The following is a 20,100-nucleotide window of genomic DNA, read 5'->3' on the forward strand; positions in this document are numbered from 1 at the left end:
CTGTATTTACAAGAAATTCGAGTAACAAACTGCAGAATGTAATAAAGTGAAAGTTACGTTTGCCCTGCAGCCTGCAAAGCCAAGCTGTTATGTTTATTTGTGGCATTCAAACATTTTTTTTGCAAACATACTTTTCGTCAAAAACGTGACATAAAATGTGGAAATCGTTATTTTTTTCTGCTAGGTTTTATAAATAACAACACTGTACACTAAAGCTGGCGAGATATGGAGAAATTTCAACAACGGCCAGGCTGGGCTCTTTTTTGTTTATTGATTTTATTTAATCCACAACAATGTCATTTTCTGTGGAATTTCAATTACAAACCCCTGTTTGCACGACATCTCCAGATGGTTTGTGTTATGATTGTTCGCTGTCAAGCTGCTAAAACCGTCGTCAGTCCCAAAATTGCTTTCGTTGACATATCTCATCAGTATATTATAGCTGTTTATTAATTTCATTAACTGGTTGCCATACGATATTCATCTATTCCACAGTTCAAGATTTTCTCGGAATTATTGCACAACGCAGGCTATATCTGTGAATTTGGTTTTGTAGTATCTAAGACGGTATTTTGGTTGTAATGTAGATTCAGTCTTATCTCCCAGGAAAGACCTTTCTATCCTTGTTCTTTGTGTGCATCACTATCATTTCTGAGCACGTTGGCTTATACTGTATAAGCCTTAGGTCATAGGCCCAGTAGGCACTTTGGGTCATTGGTCCTAATCACTGTTGGTCGAATTTAAATACATTAACTCAAAATATCAGCGATGTTGAATTAGCGAAAAATGATTTGTACTTGGGTTGCTCTTAGCAAAAACAATTTTAACTTGATCAGAAAGTTAGTTTGTAAAGTCTGTTTCAGTCTTTGTTTTTTTTATTGACAAAAGATCTGTCGTTTGCTTACACTGCATATTTATGCTTGGTAATGTTTTGAAGACAGAAAGAAAGTTGAAGGAAGCTGTAATTCGAAAAGAGCACCGTTTGTCTTCGAAGATCTACAATAATGGAGAGGGGAGGCTGCAAAGCATGCTTATACAGCAAACTATAGGCAAATTAAAGCAAGTTTCGTAAGTGTTATACCTTCAAAAACTAGTGCATGGTACAATGCAAACATTTTTTTGTAGGAGATTAGACCAGTATTATGTCTGGTGGTCTGAAGAATCGCCGTCGTCAGCATTTCTCGAAAGACTGCCAACAAAACATCACGACCGAGAGTTCAATTTGACGATGACCTATAGGTAAGAAGACATATTTTGATTATATGAATTAAAGCAACGGTACTCTAATCATAGACTAAGTTATATTTTTAATGACAATCCCTGTGAGATATAACTACAAAGGTTGTGTTCACATTTTGTATTTACTTTGATATTCTTCTTTTTCCAACGTGTCTTTTAAATTTGGTTGATACACGACAGATCGGCACATTCTTGTGCGACGGAGATGTACATTAAAAGGTCCCGCTTGCTGCACTGGGTGGTAAGTTGAGGGCACACAAGATGGTCCTCTGTTTGGGGCTTGCTACCACAGATAGGACATGTAACTGGGTTCATGCTGTGGCCTCACTTTACTATTGCAGATTTAGTACGACCAACACCGGTTCGGAATTGATTCAGTCATTTGTCGATTTTGACAATAGCCTATAGCATGGGATCCCAACCTGGGGGCCATGGCCCCTAGTGGGCCATGAGCCTTTTTCAATGGGGCCATGGAAAAATTTGGAAAATGATAATTTTTTTTAATTTATCATCTCTTAAGTCCACTCCAACACTATAGCCTATAACAAAATAACTATCATGTTTATTATGCGTTGTATTGATATCATTTTACCATTCTAACTACCGGTTACTGTATAAACAAGTTTTTTAATTATAATGACGTTTCTTAATTTTTACAAAAGGTTGAAAAAAATAGGAGGGCCATTGATTTTTCAAAGGGGGCCGCGGTGTAAAAAAGGTTGGGAACCCCTGGCCTATGGGCTACAGAGCAATGAATAGATACAACACAAGAGGAGCTTGAAGTTAGAAAAAACTACAGTAGGTCTCCTACAAAGTTGTCAAGCCAGCTGCTCCCATGTTAACGTTATTAAGTGTCATAAATGAAATACGCCAAATGTTTAGGAGAGATGTGGGACCAATGAGACAAAATAAGTATTTTTGCCATTGTCGAACGTGATTTTTGCAGTACATGGCTACTTAAGCGTTTGAGTGAAGCACACCTTCTTACTGTATTTACGCATTGCTAGGGCTTCGAATTGGATCACAGATTGAATGTTTATTTCACTTTTCAAATGTTCACTTTTTTGTATCATTGGTCCCACCTAGGTGAGACCTTTGCAACACACCGATGAGACCAATGAGACAGGTTTACTACTTACACGACAACTGCACTTTTTCTGCAGAAAGATGGCATTTTGTGTAAAAGCGAAGAACAAGCAGTTTCTAGAACGAACATGGACAGATTGAAGAACGATCAAGCTGATTCAACACAAAATTGTTTAAACAGTAACAGTTAGCTAGGGAATGTGGAGTGGTCGTCACATACAAGTCTTTCATCAGGCAATGTGATATTGTGACAAGTTTATAGCTAATTTTAAAACTCCAGACAGGCGTTTCGTTTCAATGGCAACAGAGGTTGGATCTGGCAGAAGACACGCAATATCACAATGAGACACAGAAGTCATTTCTTCATTTTCTGTGAACATAAAACAGTCCTTGATTTTGTCTTTTGTTTTCTCAATTCAATTTCAATAACCCAATTTCATAGTCATTATCTTGATCAGGACCATGTGCAAGCCGGCCGATGAAATGTTTAAATTTATCATCTGCATTTGCATGAACTTTAGACATAGGCTTCAGTAGAAAGACAATCAGGAATTATGTTTTGCAATGCATTTCTTCACACGAAACATCACTGGTATCGCCGTACCTGTGCAAGCACTCTTAGCGTCAGTTTCTAGATAAACTTCCACAACACTGGTTAGTGCTTATGCTAGATTCTGTAGGTTTTCTTCTAAGATTGTGTGCCAGCCGCTTCTGAATTATCAGTAATCACAGCTGATTTACGTTTTCGTGATTTTCTCTTTTCTGCTGCAACAGCTCTTAGATATGGCCGTATTGAAGATAACAAAACCGAATCATTTTGTTGCAAGGAAGCTGAGGTACAAGGATCAGTTTCCCCTGTTTGGTGATGCTCCTCAGAGCCTCAGAGGTTACAGAATTCTAAATTTGTAAGTTTCCAGAAATATCAGGCAACTGCTCATTGTTTAAAAGGATATTTGTTACTTCTGCTGGAAGATAAGCTACATCTCTTTTGGGAAGATATTTGGATTAAATGGATGAATGCCAGTTGAACGAAAAGCCGAAGTGATATTTTTACAAGTAAAGGATTTGGAATATATTACATTTTTTCGACAGCTTTTCTCACCGATAAGTTATATTGAACAATGCCATGCAAAGTAGTATTCAAAGTTTCATTTGAAAAATTCCTTTTTAAGCCTTTGTATTGCTTTAACGTAGGCATTTTCTGCAAAAAATACTTTCAAATTCAGACAGGGACCTTTGAGACATAGTCTCAATTGACAGTGTCTCAAAGCTCCACCATCTCGAAAACTTTGAATTAAGCGTTGGTTTTACAAAACTCGAGTTGTTATCTCTCATAAAGCCTAACAATCTTGTAGAATACCTTCTTACCTAGTACATGAAAAACTTAGCATTTGCTACAATAAACATCAAGAAAATATTGAAAGTTAAGAGTAAGAAGTAATTCTTTTTGCTTTTGCCTGCCAAAAACACACTCTTGTCTCTCGTTTCTGCGTTTGCAACAAGCTAACTTTCAAACCTCATGGCAAAGAAGGTTTATTTAATCTCTTTCCAATAACTACCAAAAACAAGTTAGTTTTTAGTAGGAATCAAAAAGGAGCCGTGTTGTATTGGTCCCCTTGTATCATTGGTCCCACATCTCCCCTACTGAAAGTTTGAATTTTTGACAATTCAAGAGGTCTAGAAACATATTTCAAGAACAAATTAGGCTATTGGTGACCCATGTTTTATTAATTAATGGTAAAAATGTTTTCATTTCAGACAGGACTCAGACGTTTTTAGTCCTTATGGTTCAGCATCACAAGTTCTTTCAAAGCTGGCAAGGAATCAGTCAGAACATCGACTTGAATCAAATGATGCATTGATGAAAAAGAAGAAAAAACTTGCTCTCTGGGTTGTCTCGAATTGTGATTACACCAATGGAGCCCGTAATAGAATGAAATTTGTAAAGCAACTCATTCTTGCTGGATTGAAAATTGATTTAGGAGGAAAATGTTTCCCAAATGGAGTAAAGGAATGGAAGTTTGAGGAATATAAGTTTTATTTTGCCTTTGAAAACAGCCTTCACTGCAGAGATTATATAACTGAAAAATTTTATCGAAACGGTCTTGAAAAAGGAGTTGTACCAGTCGTTTTTGGACCTGACAAAGTTGATTACAATGAACCTGCAGCTTTTAATAATTCGTTCATATATGCAAAAGACTATTCCGTCGAAGGATTAGTTGAATATTTGAATTATCTCGATAAAAACGATACAGCTTACATGAAATATTTAGAATGGAGAAACATTCCTATAAGTAGCACGCCTGAGCACAGAAGAGCGACTGGATATTGCCATCTCTGCCGGATGATACATGGGATATATTTTGATAACATATTTAACCCAAAAAATGACACTTCTATCACAAAGTATCCTTTATTTAGTGAGAAACAAGAATTAAGACATGTAAAATCTTTGATTGAGTGGTGGTATGGAACGGAAAATTTTGACTGCTTCTCTACGTCAATCCTGAAATCATCCGAAATGATGATGATAGTGGATATCGAAAAAATAGGGTTTCTTGTTTATTGCGTATTAGTGTTAATATACAGTTTGTACTTTTTTAAAGCCAAATGCAATTCAATTTTTATCTAATAGGTTTAATTGAGTTAAATAATCCAATTCTACAAATAATAATATTAAAGCTTTGGTAGAAAGTTTGCTTTGTTGAACCATAGAGAAATAAAACATAGTAACTTTAGCGGGTTCAGCATACTTTATTTCACACAAAATATAACATAATTAAAATAAAATAAACTCAAACGTTTTCGACACGTACGTGTGTCCTCATCAGGAATTAAATCTGCAATACATAAAATGAAAAATCGTAAGATAAATTTGACTATGCACTGTAACTGTAACGACACTCTGGACTGAACGCACAAACTGAACAAACGATACGAGAATGATTGCGAGTAAATTCGTGCGTTCAGTCCAGAGTGTCGTTACAGTTACAGTGCATAGTCAAATTTATCTTACGATTTTTCATTTTATGTATTGCAGATTTAATTCCTGATGAGGACACACGTACGTGTCGAAAACGTTTGAGTTTATTTTATTTTAATTATGTTATATTTTGTGTGAAATAAAGTATGCTAAACCCGCTAAAGTTACTATGTTTTATTTGAATAATAATATTTGTACCAAAATTATTTTCATTTTGTACGAATATTTTGTTTTGTTGGTGAAAAATCATTTTGATTGTGCATGGGATGGTTTTTTTGCTCGTCCAAAGTATGTTTTGTTTGTACGAAGATATTTTTGTTTGTAAAATGATTTTTTTTTGCATTTCACAAATTTTTGAAAAGCTTGCTACCGGCTGCATAGCCGAGTGTTGAGAGCCATGGTTCGACGTTCCAAAGGCATACGGTTCGACACCGCACAAGAGCAAGTGGCTGTGTCTTTGGAAAGGCACTTAAAGGCATGCCGTCGAATACGGAGTGGCGTCCCTTTTGACTATAGCCCTTGATTTCTCTCATGATTATGAATAATACGCTGCTCTAGAGAGAAATGTCTACGGCCATTCTTGGGGCTATGGCCTGCTGAGGTGAACTTGTATTGTATTTTTGACACGGATTTTCAAAATTCTTTATGACCATGACTAATTTTCACAAAGATTTTTGTGTTAGACTTTTGTCTAATTCTATAGAGGCTTTTGGGCATCAAAGCAATAAATGCTTTTAAAAGTAATTGCAAGGGCACTGTATAGCTTGTGTATCACTGATAAAAGATATTCCGACTTAACACAGCTTTTTTTCTAAACTTGACACAGCGCTTTCTCGACTTAACACAGCGCTTTTTCTAAACTGGCGTCCATGCACCCCTTGTATCGTCTACAGAAAGTTTTAAATGAGACACAATGTATTTGATTTCAGGAAAAAGTACTCAAATCTAAGCAATAATGTCCCTTTCTTTAGACTTTTAAAGGTACTTTTTTAATTTATGCTTAGAATTATTTTTACAAATTTTAAGCGTTCACCGACTATGAAAATGGTCCGTGACTACAAATTACGTTTGGAATCAACGACATAACTTGTACTTGACCGTACTTGAGAAGATTTTAGACAGCCACACTGTTGTATTTAGCGACTTTGAATAAAAAGATGTGAATATAATGAAGGGAAAGATTTGATGAAAAATACATAAGGCCTACAATCCCTACATCTTGGATTGAACATATTTGAGTAAAGTGTTTCTTTCCATAAAAACGCTTAGATCCATTATTTGTGAAAACTGTGAAAAGGATTTTATGCAGATCTGTCAAGCAAACATAATCCGTGCAGGCTATAGGCAAATATAGTCTATTAACATGTCGATATATAGCCCGTTCCTTGTTGGTTGATGACGTTTATTCTTCGTAATTTTTGTGCTTTAGTAAACACAACTAGAACTTGCAAAAACGAATGTGAAGATTTTTGTTTAAAAACATCACATTGCATTCATACATAGCATACATTACTTACATTGCAATCATATATTTAATTTGTGCAATTATGCGTGTATTAAAATTGTGGAAACTAAAATAAAAAAAGAACATTGCCGCATTATGTTTATTAATCAATCTCATCAAACGCAATGACCTGCAGTTGCCAATGCTTGAATTTATTAAGCTGTTTATTGAGCAATAAATGAACTTGTTTGTCTTTGCTTTTACATTCACTTTCATCAGATGAACGTTGCAGTTAGTGCAAGAAACAACAGCAGCCTAAATTGATTGTTGGTCAGATGAAATTCAACCATTGACAGGATGACATCATGAGCATTCAAACTTTTCAGTATTCAATCAATATTGCGTTTCCTAGCAGCATCCGTGCAGCGAAAACTGACAGCGATAGATTAGCCAAGGCTAAAACGCTAATCATTAGCGTTTTAGGGCGGGCTCTTTTTTGTTCAACTATTTTATTAGCATCTACAAGAGCACGGGTGCAAAAGGATTGACAAGGCAAAAGGGCACAATAAACATAGCCAGGTCAGATACCTAAAAAAACAGCCTGCCACACCTTGAGGCGGCGTGAAATGGGTTCATTAGGGGTGAATATGCTCTCGGGAAAAAGGTCCGCCAGTTTAGGTCGCGGGCCAGGCTGGGAAGTTGAGGTACCTGTAGAAGGAGAGTGTTGATTACAAACTTTATACAACCTGTGAATAAAAAAATAACAGTAACCTCCCAAGTACATGTATCTCCACACAAAGTGAAACTTGCATGACTTTTGACTCTTTTTTTATTTCTTCTAAAAATAGCCTAATGTCTAAAAGCACATAAAGACATTATTAAAAGTAACTACGGACAGTGGCCAGTGTTTCGATCTCTTCAGTGTAGTAAAACGAAAGTAGAAAGTTGTTTTGAGATGGTGGTTTCTAAGAGTGATTTTAATAAGCCAATGAGAATTGATTTAATTTTTAAGTTCGGACTCCAGCGCATCGTAATTTTATCGCTAATTACTAATTAGAAAGAGTGATTTGTTTTTTGAAAAAAGTTGTGCTAAGTAATGATTGAAATTTGTTAAACATAAAAACTTGAGAAAAAGACAGGAGTTTGTCACTAAGCTAGGATATAACAACCATATGAGATGGATCTAAAATGCCAGAAAATAGATACTAGCGCACATATAAGTATTAAGATTCAAAGAAAATGAAGGGATGTAGGCTAGCAATTTTCAAAAACAAAGGTGTTTATTGCTATGTATTTCAAAGGGCTAACTATGACAATTAAAATGCAGTAGGCTACACCGCTACAACACTGAATACAAGATAACAATGCGCCGTAAACATTCAGTGCAAAGGTTGAGCCTGGACTTCAGCCGCCAGCTTTGTGATCCTGGGCTTTGTGGTACGGTAGGCTACTGAAGGCGATTCTTGCTTCGCTTTTGACATCCAGGCGATTGCGCTTCTTTGTCTTTATTCCCAAGTTAGTTGAAATTCCTTGTTCACAGCGATACGTTGTTGAAAAAGATGTCAGAATATTTAGTGCCCGTGTCGCTAATGTTGGTGCGTCCTGGAGTTTGCCAATCCAGAAGGGTTCCAATTTCAAGCCTTTTCCCTTAAATCAAGTTTCAACGCTTCGTTCATTCAGAGAGTGATAAATTTTTCTTTGGCCGGAAAGTATTCTCTATGGTTAAAGCAATGATAGGCTATCATTACGTATGCACGTAGCCTACTGTATAATGCTGCAGCATGCAGATTACTACTCCCAGGTGGAATTATAACTGTGTGTTTATTGTTGCCTTTTTATTTGTGTGTAGTAGGGTGGGTCAAAAAAAAGTTTTTTTTCCAAAACATGGCGGCAACCCCTTCAGATTATGAGGTTGGTCCTAGAAACTCTCCAAAAAAAATTTGAGCCGGTTTGTTCAAGTATTCGCCAAGCAATGGCCCTCTGAAATTTTCAGTATGGGCCATATGGGAAAACGTATGGTAAAAAAAAATTTTTTTTTGGGGGGTTTTTAAGTGATTTTTTTATCTCTATGCCATTGCTAACATCTAAAATAATCATTTCTGATTGAAATCACCACATATCTGGTATCGATCGATGTTTAAAAGATACAAGAAAAGTTTAATTTGATCAAAAATGGTAGCAATATTATGCCTATTGTTGTAAGGGCAATCTTAGTTGAAAGCCTGAACACCGCGTCAAGGTGTCGCCCATCATCCAGGTTTCTCTTATTTGCTGCTAGATCAGGCAAACGAAACTGAACTAAACTCCCAATATGTCAATAATTACATCTTGGACGCAGTGGCGGATTCAGAACAAAATTTATGGGTGGACCTAGGAAATATCTTGGTGGGCCTTCACCAATAATGCCACGGCGGGCCAGCATACAAAAACTTAGTGTTACCGGAGCTTCTACACAAAGCGGAGTCTCTTAGGTTTCGAGTTAAAAAAGTTGGTTGATCTCAAGCGCGTTTGGATCCTGTTTGTTGCGGAGAAAAGTCTCTCAACGCTGCAGGACGTGGAAGGCAGTGCTATGATGATCCTTAAAACACTGTTCATGTTCTGGAAAATGTCAACAGGGCAGCTGTCCAGTAGGACTTCCATTAATGTAGGAAAGTTGTTCCGATCCATTTTCCGTCTGATGTGTTGAATGAATACAGCAAATTCAGCATCTGCGATCTCAATGCCATACAGTGCACACGGACCATTTAGAATGTTTTTTTTTGCCAAAAGTGGTAGATCCAGGTGCGAAAGGGGCCGCTGCTCTCATTTATCCATAGCTATGTGTCGTCCATAAAACGGAAGTTTAACACCGTTTCTGCCTGTCAAGAATACGGTTCCACAGCGTCCTTAAATCCTTATTGCTCTTGACAACCGATGTTTTTCCCAGCGTAGTGGTGACAACAGATTTGTAAAACTTCGAAGGCAGCTTGCGTTTACGAGAAGCAACCAAGTCCCAGTTAGTTATTTCATGTTTTACCATCAGTTTTTTTTTCAGTTTGAGCAAGTCACCAAAGTCACCCTTCGAATCCTCGCGGAAAGTTGCATTATGTAGCTTTCAATGTTTCAATCAGTGATATACAGTCTGTCACACAAAGTGTTGAGCTCTGCAGGCTCTTGGTGGCAAAATCGATGTTTTCAAACAGTTTGCAAAAAGTCACAAGCATGAAAACGAACTTTTTCGTTTGCATCTGCTACAAGAGCTGCTCTGCTTCTATTTTTGTTTGTCCACTGGTTTCGGAAAAGCCAGCCAGAGCCTCCAGTAATACATCAAGCAACTGCAATATCTTATGCACTATCAATATCAAATAGTGATGCCACAGACAACTTCAGTGCCACTTGGTTGTTCTAGCGTTAAACATTAATATGTTTTTTTTTCATAAATCTGACTTTGGGTGGGCTCACTGTCAATCTGGGTGGGCCTGTACCAATCAGGCCCACCCGGTAGATCCGCCCCTGCTTGGAGGATGACAATGTGGCGTTTTTGAAATCTGGATAATCCCGCCTTGCCCTTTCTACGCAATGAAGAATTACATTTCTTTCTTCTGCATCATGGGTTAAAATCCCTTTGTACTCTTCCATAATTCTCACTTCTCGGTCTGCCACATCGTTTACAACTTGTCTTTGATACTCTTTATCACTTTTTCCAATCTTTTATAATTCTGAAACTCCGGCCATCTTTCTACTGCATACTTCAAGAAACCAATGTCTCCCATACTGAATTGCAACCTATGAAACAATAAAGCAGATCTTGCACCAACAAATTCATGCAATTTTGTGTCAGCAGAGACCGAAGGAAACACTGGCTTTTGTGGAGCCAAATGAACACCATGATTTTTTTGTTAGTTGTGATACAGCTTGTAAGCATTAAGCAAGTATTTCTTTATCCTCTGTGGAAAGCTGATGTGAGCATAAAGCGAATGTCACCAGCTCTCCTGTCAAATACCACATGTGGCCCGTGAAGGCTTGTACGGCGACATTTGCAGTTCCTGAAAATTCAGTTACAAAGGTATACTCCATCATTTTCTAATAAAAAGATAAATCATTGAGAGCCGCTTCAGAAGCAATGGGACACTGGAACCAATAAGGAGCATAAAAAATAGCAACAAATTTTTCGAATTTTTGAAGACCTTGCAAAATGTGTGGCTCCAAGTCTAGTTGGTTTCGCAACAACAGCATCTTCAATGCGTAAATAGGTGTTGACATCCACACAACTAACAAAAAAATCATGATGTTCATTTGACTCCACAAAAGCCACTGTTTCCTTTGGTCTCTGTAGACACAAAATTGCATGAATTTATTGGTGCAAGATCTGCTTTATTGTTTCATAGGCTGCAATTCAGTATGGGAGACGTTGGTTTCTTGAAGTATGCAGTAGAAAGATGGCCGGAGTTTCAGAATTATAAAAGATTGGAAAAAGTGATAAAGAGTATCAAAGACAAGTTGTAAACGATGTGGCAGACCGAGAAGTGAGAATTATGGAAGAGTACAAAGGGATTTTAACCCATGATGCAGAAGAAAGAAATGTATTTCTTCATTGCGTAGAAAGGGTAAGGCGGGATTATCCAGATTTCAAAAAAGCCACATTGTCATCCTCCAAGATGTAATTATTGACGTATTGAGAGTTTAGTTCAGTTTCGTTTGCCTGATCTAACAGCAAATAAAAGAAACATGGATGATGGGCGACACCTTGACGCGGTGTTCAGGCTTTCAACTAAGATTTCCCTTACAAAAATAGGCATAATATTGCTACCGTTTTTGACAGGTTTTTGATCAAAAATAAACTTTTCTTGTATCTTTTAAACATCGATCGATACCAGATATGTGGTGATTTCAGTCAGAAATGATTATTTTAGATGTTAGCAATGGCATAGAGATAAAAAAAATCACTTAAAAATTAACCCCTCCAAAAAAATTTTTTTTTTTATCATACGTTTTCCCATATGGCCCATACTGAACATTTCAAAGGGCCATTGCTTGGCGAATACTTGAACAAACCTGCTCAAAATTTTTTTGGGGAGTTTCTATAGGACCAACCTCATAATCTGAAGGGGTTGCCGCCATGTTTTGGAAGAAAAACTTTTTTTTGACCCACCCTAGTGTGTAGCCTACATCGTCATATTTTGTACAGCGCTATAAAGCAATTTAACAATTTTGTAATTTTTTTTGGCCAAATCGGGCCCAAAAATGGGGGGAAAAATTTGCTTGTTGGCACGAAAGGCAATCATGAAAACACAGTGTACAAACGATGTGAAGTATTAGGAATGCAACAATGTTATGGGAGGTCTGGGTGGTAAAGCCCCCCAAAAGTTGGATTGACTTTAACTGATGCGCCTCTTGGCCCACCTACTTTTAAAAAATGGTTCCTCCATGCCTGATGCCAGATATGGACATTTTCTAAATCTGGTCTCGTTATCCCTCAAAATAGGCAAATTACCCCTCGGGGGTAATTTACCCCCAGATTGGGAACCACTGGTTCATAAGTATAAATTATCGGCAAATCTATTCAAAAAAATTATACGTGACCTTATTTAAAAACAAAATTGACCTTACCTGGCATTTCGTCCTCTTGACAGTAGGCTACGGTAGCCTAATTATATTCACCATGGGCTCCGTTAGAAGGGGGCCGCGGGGGGATTACCCCCCCACTAGTTGGAGTGGGGGGTAGCTAATGCAAAATTACCTCCCCCCCCCACTAATGTAGTGATACAAAATTCTATTTTCAATATTATTTTTACTTTTGTGTTTTATTTTCATGTTTTTATTTTGTTGCACAACTTTTGAGGTTTTTACTTGGAAAGTTCGACTCGCAAGACAACGCCAACTACGTATCCTGTCAAAAATATACGCATGGCATCACAAGGCGCTATGTGTGACGTCATAGTTTTTCACTGCTACAAACTGTTTAATTTCGCTTTTACCACTCACGAACGAAACCCACTACAGTTGCGCTGTTTCAATGTTTTCTATTTTCAGTTGTTGTAAAAGTGAATGCATTTTAGCTTTTATTTTATTTTTTTTTTCTGAATTGAATGTAGGCCTAGACTCCAGATGCTGAAACTTTTCCTTTCACCGTGGATGTTATGGCACAGGTTATCGTGTTGTATTCATGTAATTGTAAATTATGTTTTAGAAAGCTTTGACCTTGACGCTTTTGACCTTTTAACGTCTGAAATGCAAAGTTTGGAGGACTTGAGCCAAGGAAGAATACAGAGAGGAGTTTTTGCGTACGTCCCCTCTTCCAGTCAAAATTGTCTCAAAACCTCAAAAATGTGGCAAATGTTAAAGAGCTTTTGCTCACGATTTTAGATTTCTTGAAATAATTTTCTGATTTTAAATTGTGCTGAAAGACAAAAATTTTGCGCCTTCGGCGCAAAACATGCCGCCTAAGAGTAAGACGCTGTATAAGAAACTGAAGCTTTCAGTATTGCGAAGGGGATCTGGGGGGAGACCTCCCAGAAATATATGTGATTTGATAATCCAATAAGCCCCCTGTCGACGTCAAAACATCGTTCCCGCCCTTGCTTAAATTACCCCCCCACTCTCAGGAAGTGTCCGGAGCCCCTGATATTCACAGTTGAACAGATTCTTGTTTAGGCCTAAGTTACATCAGTCATATTTCAGAAATCAATGATTTATGGTCTTGATACGTCGTAAAAATGATTCTTTTGTTATGCTTCTGTCTCGACAAGCTGCGACAAGTTTTAAATTGATTGTGCCACTCAAATCTTTTGTTTTAACGGTAATCCGATTACCTCTGAGCTCACAGGTCGAATTTTGAAATAGATGTGTATTGTGAGTGCTCACAACGGCTGTACTGACGCAACAATTAAGTTCTTGAAAGGAATCATGACACCTGAGGTCATGTTTCTATTACATGGTCGAATTGAGTAACTCACCAAATAAAAAAGCATCCTGATTGAGCAGGCCAAGTCTATAGGCTGCTTGAGGGGCTTGTGTCACTCCTGCGCAAAATTGAAGTAGGCTACGTTTAGTCATGTTATGGTTGTAGGCATAGTTATTTTTCAATTAAACGAGGCTACTTGATTTTTTTCTAATCTCGGCTTTAGACTACTAGACCTACACTACAGCTTATGCTATATGAACACCTACTAGCAGACTTATACGATTTGAAGTAGTAGTTTAAAGATGTTTTCAAAACAAGTAGGCTACAGTTTAAAAATATTCTTGTCAGGTTGTCTCAAAGAATTTCAGACAACAAAGAAAATCTGGTAGCCTAGCCTACACCTTTGAATGATGTCTGATGCAACAGAACATGCTCCGCCCTGATAGCTCAATTGGTTAGCGCGTCACTTCTGGAACGAAGAAGCTTTAAGATCAAGCGGCGCTGGTTCGACTCTCGGGGTGTGCGCTTGAGCAACGCACGTTAAGGACTGCTCTCCATTCAGCGGCATCTAATGGATGGAATAGTTCCCCAGCAACAAGACTTCAACAATCGGAAACTTCACTCTGACAATCTCGGTGAATATTTTTTCCTACGAGATTTTTGTCTCATTTACATATTTTGGTAAAAATTTGTATTAAAACCGTGTGGAATGCAACAGTTTCTCGTTGGCACGGTTGGTTCAGTGGTATCATCCTCCGCCTAGTAATCGTGAGAACGAGGGTTCGACGCCCGTCGAAGTCAAACTTTTTTTTTTCTTTAAATTAATTTTTGCGGTGCACAAGAGCTTTTCAAAAAAGTAGGGTTAGGAAAAGCTTATATTTTATTATCATTGCAGAATTTTATTGGCAAATAGTTATTTCGCAATCTGAATCAACCAATCTCTCAAACACTTTCGGAAAATCTTACTTTTAAAGTGACTAAAATAAATGAGACAAAAATCTCGTAGGAAATAAAATTTCGCGACCGGGCCTGCGTCAGTGATTCAAAGCCTCTACAAGTATGCAAAACTGCCAGGATTAAGCTCTGCAAGAAGCTTTCCCAGTCCGAGGATAAAAAATTCAATCAATCAAATTAGATATGGGATAGGGCTACGAGGGCTATGAACGGTTTAAGACAGATAAACTTATAGCTATAGTCTGCTGCCGCCCAAAGTTAGCTTTCATTAGTCCAAGTGAAGAACCGGGTTTCTAGAATTATAAATGTAAAATAGTCTGATGAAGTTGGCTACGTAGGCTAACAGAGATAAGATTGAAACCGCATTAGCCTATCTCTTTTCAGTTTTTACTAGATACTTGTTACGCGAACAGGTTAACCTAGAGCTGGAGTGATTCTAGGTCTACTGGTCTACATTAGGCTACAATATTATCTAGCTCGTAGCTCTACAATCTACATCTAGACGTTATTTCGCATTTTGGTTATTTTGGCTATAGTGCAGTCGTGGGACCTTAAAAAGTGGTGTTTGTGGGAAATTTTTTTTATCAAGCTGATACGTTGTTCAGACCTTCCCAATATTATGCAGATGGCTCAAAAAAAAATCCCCATCAATCGGATGATGGGAAACCACCTTTTGGACCCTTTTTCCAAATGACGTCACAATCCCTTTGGGTCCAACATATGAAAATTGCAAGGTTTTCAAAATAGGACATATTACACATCATTTTTTTTTTGGCTTTTTTCAAGGGGAACAACTTTTTCTATTAACCAAAACCCTGAAAATTTACAAAAAAAAGTTATTACCGATTAAGCAAGAGGAATTTCAGGCAAATTTGAAATTATTTGTCACTGTTGGACTTATTCTTGTATATTCTTTAACAAGAATTAAACAAAGTAAGCGAAACATAAATTGAAGCTATCATCATCATCAAAAACGTCAAAGAGGTTGCTTTCCTCCTCGTCTTGTCCCGTTTCATCTTCGTTGTACGAGCATTCCTCTTCTTCGGTACCAACATCGACGTTCTGCAGAAGTCAAAAAAAGTCTTCATTCTTAAGCTTTTCGTCTAGTCTCTGGAGTACGTCGTTCATACTAATTATTACTTAGATACAAAAAAGATGTGAAACTATCTTTGTATTTCAAGCATACTTAGGCTACTATTTTATGTTAGGCTACATACTAATTTATGTTTTGCTTACTTTGTTTAATTCTTGTTAAAGAATATAGAAGAATAAGTCCAACAGTGACGAATAATTTCAAATTTGCCTGAAATTCCTTTTGCTTAATCGGTAAATAACTCTTTTTCTGTACGGTACATTTTCAGGGTTCTGGTTAATTAGGCAGGTTAAAAGAAAAAGTTGTTCCCCTTGAAAAAATCTAAAAAATGATGTATGATATGTCCTATTTTGAAAAACTAGAGATTTTCATATGTTGGACCCAAAGGGATTGTGACGTCATTTGGAAAAGGGCCCAAAAAGTGGTTTCCCATCATTCGACTGATGGGGATTTTTTTCTGAGCCATCTGCATAGTAGGCTATGGGGAAGGTCTGAGCAAAGTATTAGCTTGATAAAAAAATTTCCCACAAAAAATCTCCCACTACTGCACTACCGGTAGGCTACTACTTTTGCTGACTGTAGCGGTAGCTATCTATTTCTGCTGATAAATCAATGTAAAGTGAAGTTTTAAAAGTAAAGTGAAGCGAAGTTTTGAAAATGGCCATTCGCAGATTCGTGACCAGCTGTGATTTTAGGGCTGTTCCTGTTTGTTTATTGCTTTAGAAAACTAAAGATACCGGTTAGGCTAATAGTCATAAAAAGAAAATAGTTGTATTGCAGGTTTACTTTTTTCGTGCTTTTTCCTCGAATCTTTGCATTACGATTAGGTTACGGTATACAGTAGTTTCAATGGACTGTAACTTAACCAACAACTCCACCTTTATTCGTAACTAACCTGGTTGGTTAATTTTGAATCTTTATCCTCGGACTGACAAAGTCTTGATAAGTTATTCTTGGTAGTTTCGCATTCTTGTAGAGGCTTTGGGCGCAGGGCCGGTTACCGAAATTAACAGAGTGAAGTTTCCGATTGTTGAAGTGTTATTGTCGGGAAATTATTCCATCCAATAGGTGCCGCTGAATGGAGAGCAGTTCTTAGAATTCGTGCTCAAGCGCACACCCCGAGAGTTGAAGCTGCGCCGCTTGATCCTGACGCTTCTTCGTTCACGAAGTCACGCGCTAACCAACTAAGCTATCGGGGCGGACCTACTGTTGAGTAGCGTGTTTAAGGAAACTATATTTTGTTTTTTGAAAGTGTATTTTTTAAGCTGTTATTAAAAACATAGACGCAAAGTTTTTCTTGAATCTGAAATTACTTAAGAGTATATCGTCATCAGAAAATAAACCTAAACAAAAGTGAATGTCCGTTTGACAGGAAACAAAATTTTTATGGTTTAAATTATGTAAGAAACAAATTCAGCCATTTTTTTTTTCAATAAACATAGGTAGGCTAACATTTTACATTGTGTTTTATTTGATCCAATTTTTCCTGCCAATAAATAAAATTGTTCAGTCGATAAAAAATCTAAGAGATCGACTAGTTTTGACGAAAAATAAAACCTGAAAGGAAACAGTGTTGCCAACTTTGTGAGTTTTCCGCAAATTTTAGCATTTTTTTCGAGTTTGCGAGTTGCTTGTTTTGGAGTTATTTTTTTTACCAACCTAACGTTTTTTACTTTGTTATTGACACCGAAATTAAAAGTTTATTTTATTGTGTTTAACATTGCATCCTTTCTTTTCAAGATAATTATTGCGTAGAATGGAATGGAATTTAAGCAGTGTCCGAGTGGTTAGCGCGTTGGGCTCGCAGTCGAGAGCCTGCATGTTTGACTCCAGCCACCCGCACTTGCTGTTGTTTCTCTGGGCAAGAAACTTTACGATAATTGCCTCTACCCAGTGATCGATTTCGAGTAATGGGGAGTATCAAATTTAAGTCATAAGTAGAGTAGACAACCGGAAACAGACATTGCCGTCGGCTGCAGCGTGGGTCAGGTGTACGTCGGAATGCGTAAACCGATGCATAGCGCTCAAGTCCGCTTTCCCGCAATGCAGGATAAAGGTAAGAAAAACAAAACAAACAAACAAAATAAATGTCATTCTTGAAATAGACATGACGCATAGACTGAAAAAGTTGTATTTAAAATTTTGAACTGTTAAACTGAGTGCTTGATATTCATTGGTGTTGTTTGCAAATTATTAAGCTTGTTTTTATGTTGATTTGCTTGTTTTGAGCTTCTTTTTTAGATTTGCTTGCTTGTTTTTAAACGATAACCTGGCATCACTAAAAAGCAGCCACATTCCTGAGAGCTTAGTGAAAAAAAAGCGGAGGTTGTAAGAATGAGATGTTGCACTTGTATAGATTGACTACTTTGTTTGTGTTCAAGTGATCACTCACTTGATGACTGATGTAATGGTAGGCGTTAGCTATGATTTCGTTGGAACCAGTGTAATTGACTTAATAATTGGTATGAAATAAGTTATTCAATGATAAACGCTCAGCTTTAGAAAAAGTTGTTTTCTGTGTTGTCTCAATCGGTGTGATGGATGGTTAGGTACTGTAGGCTAGCTTATATACACAGGTCAATCTTAACTTGGAATGCCATTTCTGATGCTCTATTTCAGCAGTATTAGCATGGTTTATAGAGCACAGTATGTACATATCCAGATTTAGTCATTAAATGCCTGTAATATTTAGCTATACAGTCAAACTTCGATACTATGCCACCCTTTGGGACCGAGAAAAAGTGGCATAATAGCGAGAGTGGCGTAGTAGCAAGAGTTTGTAAAAACAGCCTTGTGACGTGACAATGTAATGCCACGTTGTGTTGTACGATTATAATTGTACGAGGAAATCACATCTGAGCCAGACGATGTTAATCTGCTCGAGATCTGAGAAGCACTGCTTGTCGAGGAAAAGATGCACTTGAACAAGGAGATTGAGCTGTCTGACTTTCCTGAAGCTGATGAGCGCCTCGAAACTGGTGGATCTTTCACACTGGATGAGATTGCGTAGGAGATGTTGTGCAGCGAGGAGCCAATTGAAAACGAAGATGATGAGATAACTGTTAAAGAGGAAATCGTTTCGTTCGAGAACACCCAGTGGGCATGGAGCACTGTCTGGAAGTTCATGCAACACAGAAGCGGGAAGCCCAGTGTGATGCGATCGGCTAGCTAGATGACAAGATGTGCGAAATTTGTCGAAAGAACATGCGCCAGCTGACGATTCCTGAGAGTTTTGTGCTGAGCTACAGTAGATAACTTGAGAGAACATATTACATGCACATACATATACTTTTGCCGTTTTACAACCGTTTAATCGTTTCATTCGTACCGTTTATTGTTTTGTTAATACAGTAATACTGTACTCTCATGTAGCATATTAGCAAGGGTAAGGGGTGGCATAGTAAATATATTTTCTATTGAATTTAGCTGGTGACAGTGTAGCTGGTGACGATCAAAAGTGGTATAGTAGCAAGGGTGGCATAATAGCAAGGTGGCATAGTATCGAAGTTTGACTGTAACAGATTTTTCAGATAGAGAATCACGTCCCAGTTTAAACGTATCTGTCACTGCTTCCTTTTGGCGGCAAGAGTTACTGGCCGAGACCATCAGGTCTACGTCTCTCTTATTGCTAATTACTTCTTCGGCTTGTATCAGATAACACCGGGAAAAAGTATGCCGTTGGTCAAAAGCCTTATCTATCACTTCAATCAATTTATTTCGCAAAATATATTTGTGATTGTCTATTTTAGGTAGAAAAGATGGTAAAGACTCGGTTTTAGACCTATTTTCGCCATTTCTTGGTCAAATATTTCAGTTCACATTTCATTTTGAAAGTCTTCTTGCATTGAACACAGAATTTCATCAATTTTGTTTTTCCGTTTCTGTGCAAACAGTATTACATGCACTTTCTGCACTACAAAGCAATTTGCGCAAATAACGAATTACCTTCCTAATTATTATTGTCTGCCAGCAAAGAATGACTCATATTGCGTCAGAGACCGACTCCCTACCCAAACAGCAAAATCAACATTGAATCAATGTAAAAAGACGGATTTTGCTGCCTGGAATTTTAGCGCCGTCGCGTTAACACAAAATGAAACCGCACACTAATAGTAAACTGTCAATCAAGCTATTGAATAAACCCGAAATTTTCCTGCATTTGATAACTGGCTGTGACAAAAGGGTTATTGTGAACTTGACAATTATCCGATACCAACATAATCGGGATTAAAATTTGGGGCAAGAAAAAAAAAGTAAAAGTCAAGAAATCTCAGGTTTCTAGCGTCACTGCTTCTATGTGAAATTGCTGAATTAGCAGAGGGCGAGACCATAAGGTCTACGCTAGTAACAGATACGGTTAAGGAAACTTCAACATTTTAGTGGCAAGAAATTGTGATTTGGGAAATTTTAAAGTTCTG

At 37.5% G+C, this 20,100-nt stretch overlaps 1 protein-coding gene across 1 annotated transcript in view; it reads left to right on the forward strand.

Moving 5' to 3' along the window:
- The window catches only part of LOC145776671 (4-galactosyl-N-acetylglucosaminide 3-alpha-L-fucosyltransferase FUT6-like), a 40,997-nt gene extending 22,143 nt beyond the window's left edge, over nt 1-18,854 (forward strand). Inside the window, exons 4-6 of the mRNA XM_082587902.1 lie at nt 1,126-1,239; nt 4,084-4,731; nt 18,707-18,854. Coding sequence (XP_082444028.1) covers nt 1,126-1,239; nt 4,084-4,731; nt 18,707-18,854 — 910 coding nt within the window. The remainder of the gene's footprint in view (nt 1-1,125; nt 1,240-4,083; nt 4,732-18,706) is intronic.
- The last annotated feature ends 1,246 nt before the right edge of the window (nt 18,855-20,100 follow it).

Source organism: Aplidium turbinatum, chromosome 9, assembly GCF_918807975.1.
Source record: "Aplidium turbinatum chromosome 9, kaAplTurb1.1, whole genome shotgun sequence".
NCBI lineage: Eukaryota > Metazoa > Chordata > Ascidiacea > Aplousobranchia > Polyclinidae > Aplidium > Aplidium turbinatum.